The 2,759-nt window shown below is 38.5% G+C and overlaps 1 protein-coding gene across 1 annotated transcript in view; it reads left to right on the top strand.

Annotated features, from left to right (window-relative positions):
• LOC149137092 (histone-lysine N-methyltransferase SETMAR-like) overlaps positions 1-654 on the top strand; it is a 7,209-nt gene extending 6,555 nt beyond the window's left edge. The window contains exon 2 of the mRNA XM_089346569.1: positions 10-654. Coding sequence (XP_089202695.1) covers positions 10-521 — 512 coding nt within the window. The 3' untranslated portion in view covers positions 522-654. The remainder of the gene's footprint in view (positions 1-9) is intronic.
• The last annotated feature ends 2,105 nt before the right edge of the window (positions 655-2,759 follow it).

Here is a 2,759-nt window from a genome sequence, read left to right as displayed (position 1 = left end):
CATGGATAGATAACAAATTCGTGTTATTTATGAATATGAATTCCGTCGAGGAACCAATGCATCCCAGACAGCTCGAAACATCAATGAGGTGTTTGGTGAAGACGTGGCGAATGAGCGCACTGTACGTCGATGGTTTGAGAAGTTCCGGTCTGGTGACTTTACTCCTGAAAATCAGCCCCCGTGGTAGCCCTGAGACCAAGGTGGATAATGATGAGCTGGAAACTGTAGTGGAAGCGGATACATCTCAGACTATGCGTGAGTTAGTAGCAAGTTTTGATGTTTCGATTCCAACTGTATTGGACCATCTGAAACAAACCGGCAAGGTAAAGAAGCTAGACAAGTGGATACCACACGAACTGAACGAGCATCAAATGACACGTCGTCTTGAAACTTGCTGTTCTTTGCTGTCGCGGCGTAAAAGCGAACCATTTTTGCGTCGTATTATTACGTGTGACGAAAAATGGATTTTTTTTTCAATAGCAAGCGTTCTGCATGGTGGTTGGATAGAGATGAAATGTTAAAACACAGTCCAAAAAAAGAATATTCACAAAAAAAAAGAAGCTAATGGTGTCTGTTTGGTGGTCCAGCGCTGGTGTCATCCGCTTACAGCTTCATGAGACCTGGTAAGTCAATTACAGCGGATGTATACATCAACCAATTGAATGAAATGATGAGTGAACTTGCAATTAAGCAACCGAGATTGGTCAATAGAGACAGGCCAATTCTCTTGCAAGACAATGCTCGGCCACATGTTGCACAAAGAACGCTACTCAAGTTACATGAACTGAACTTGGAAGTACTCACATCCACTATATTCACCAGACCTTGCACCAACTGATTATCACGTTTTCCAGGCATGGGACAACTTTTTGCAACGAAAAACTTTAAATCTGGAGAAAATGTAAAAACACCCTTTCGTGATTTCATCACCTTTCGCTCCCTAGAATTCTTCGCTGCCGGCATAAATAAGCTACCGATAAAATGCCAAAATTGTGTTGATAATTTAGGCGCTTACTTTGGTTACCTGCATTGCTTTTTGTTGTGATAAAGTAAAATAAACTTCCGCTCAAAATCAGACATTTCATTCTTATTCTTAATGATCTGATATATGTGTGTGTATATATATATATATATATATATATATATATATATATATATATATATATATATATATATATATACACACATATATATACATACACACATATATACATATATAAATATATATATACATATATTGATAGAAGGAGAGAGAGGGAGGGAGAGAGAAGGAGAGAGAGAAAGAGAAAAGAAAAAGGAGAGAGAGTTAGAATGAGAGGCAAAGAGAGTACGTAAAATAACTGAAAACGATAGTTAATAAGTTGTTTCCTACCTCCTCACCACGCAATGGTCTACTTATCGTATCATTAAACTTACGCCCACTCGTAATCCAACAAGGAAGTCTTTACGTGGTCGCTCGACTCGCATGAAATAGCTGCCAAATTACATTCCCTCACATATCTTGCCTCAGTTGTATCCTTTATTTAGGTTCATCCGTTCCTTGAAACTTGTTTCAACGTAAGAAGCTATTTCAAAGATAATTTACGATCAAAATATAATGGAACGATGCAATTTCAATTATTGACAGAAGACTTGCATTCTTCCTTTAATTTTACTTTCTTATTTCTCTACTGCCCACAAGGGGCTACACACAGAGGGGACAAACAAGGACAGACAAACGGATTAGGTCGATTATATCGACCTCAGTACGTAACTGGGACTTGTTTAATCGACTCCGAAAGGGTGAAAGGCAAAGTCAACCTCGGCGGAATTTGAACTCAGAACGTAGTGGCAGACGAAATACCGCTAAGCATTTCGCCCGGCGTGTTAACGTTTCTGTCAGCTCACCGCCTTTTATTTTACTTTCTATTATAGACTGACCTGACAAGGCAGAGAAGTAGTATCGACAAAGCCTTTACACTCCTTTCAAGATGAAGCAGATTGATGTTGTTGATGTTCAGATTGACGAATTTTGCAGAAAACACGTGGGTAGAAGTGGAAGGGGTTATGCAATAAATTCAGAAAAGAATCAATTCCATAAGTAGAAGGGACAGAGAAGACTAACGCGGATGAGTGATAGTGGCTGAAACATTTTGATTTTTGCCGGTCAAGCAGATGACATTCCTTCAGATAGTAAAAATGAAATACAAAAAAAAAAAAGCAACAAATAAAAAGATACTTGGCGCAGGAGTGGCTGTGTGGTAAGTAGCTTGCTCACCAACCACATGGTTCCTGGTTCATTCCCACTGCGTGGCACCTTGGGAAAGTGTCTTCTACTATAGCCTCGGGCCGACCAAAGCCTTGTGAGTGGATTTGGTAGACGGAAACTGAAAGAACCCCGTCTGACCGTTGACTGAACGCTATTCAATTTTTTTCTCCGTGTTTTTCTCCTTGTCTCCGTATTCTTTCTGTTGAAGAGCGTAGCTCGAAACGTCAAAGACTTTCCGTATTCCCGAGCGTCAAACTAATACATTCTTTTGTTATTTACACCACCTGTCCTCGTCTGTTGTTGTTTTTTCGTATATTCTCCCATATATATATATATATATATATACATATATATATATATATATATATATATATATATATATATATATATATATATATATATATATATATATATATATATATATATATGTGTGTGTGTGTGTGTGTGTGTGTGTGTGTGTGTGTGTGTGTGTGTGTGTGTGCGTGTGCGTGTGTGTGTGTGTGTGTATGTT

Source organism: Octopus bimaculoides, chromosome 2 (genome assembly GCF_046866305.1).
Source record: "Octopus bimaculoides isolate indiv1 chromosome 2, ASM4686630v1, whole genome shotgun sequence".
NCBI classification, from domain to species: Eukaryota; Metazoa; Mollusca; class Cephalopoda; order Octopoda; family Octopodidae; genus Octopus; species Octopus bimaculoides.
Note: the sequence above shows the minus strand (reverse complement) of the source record. Positions and strands in the feature narration are given on the sequence as shown.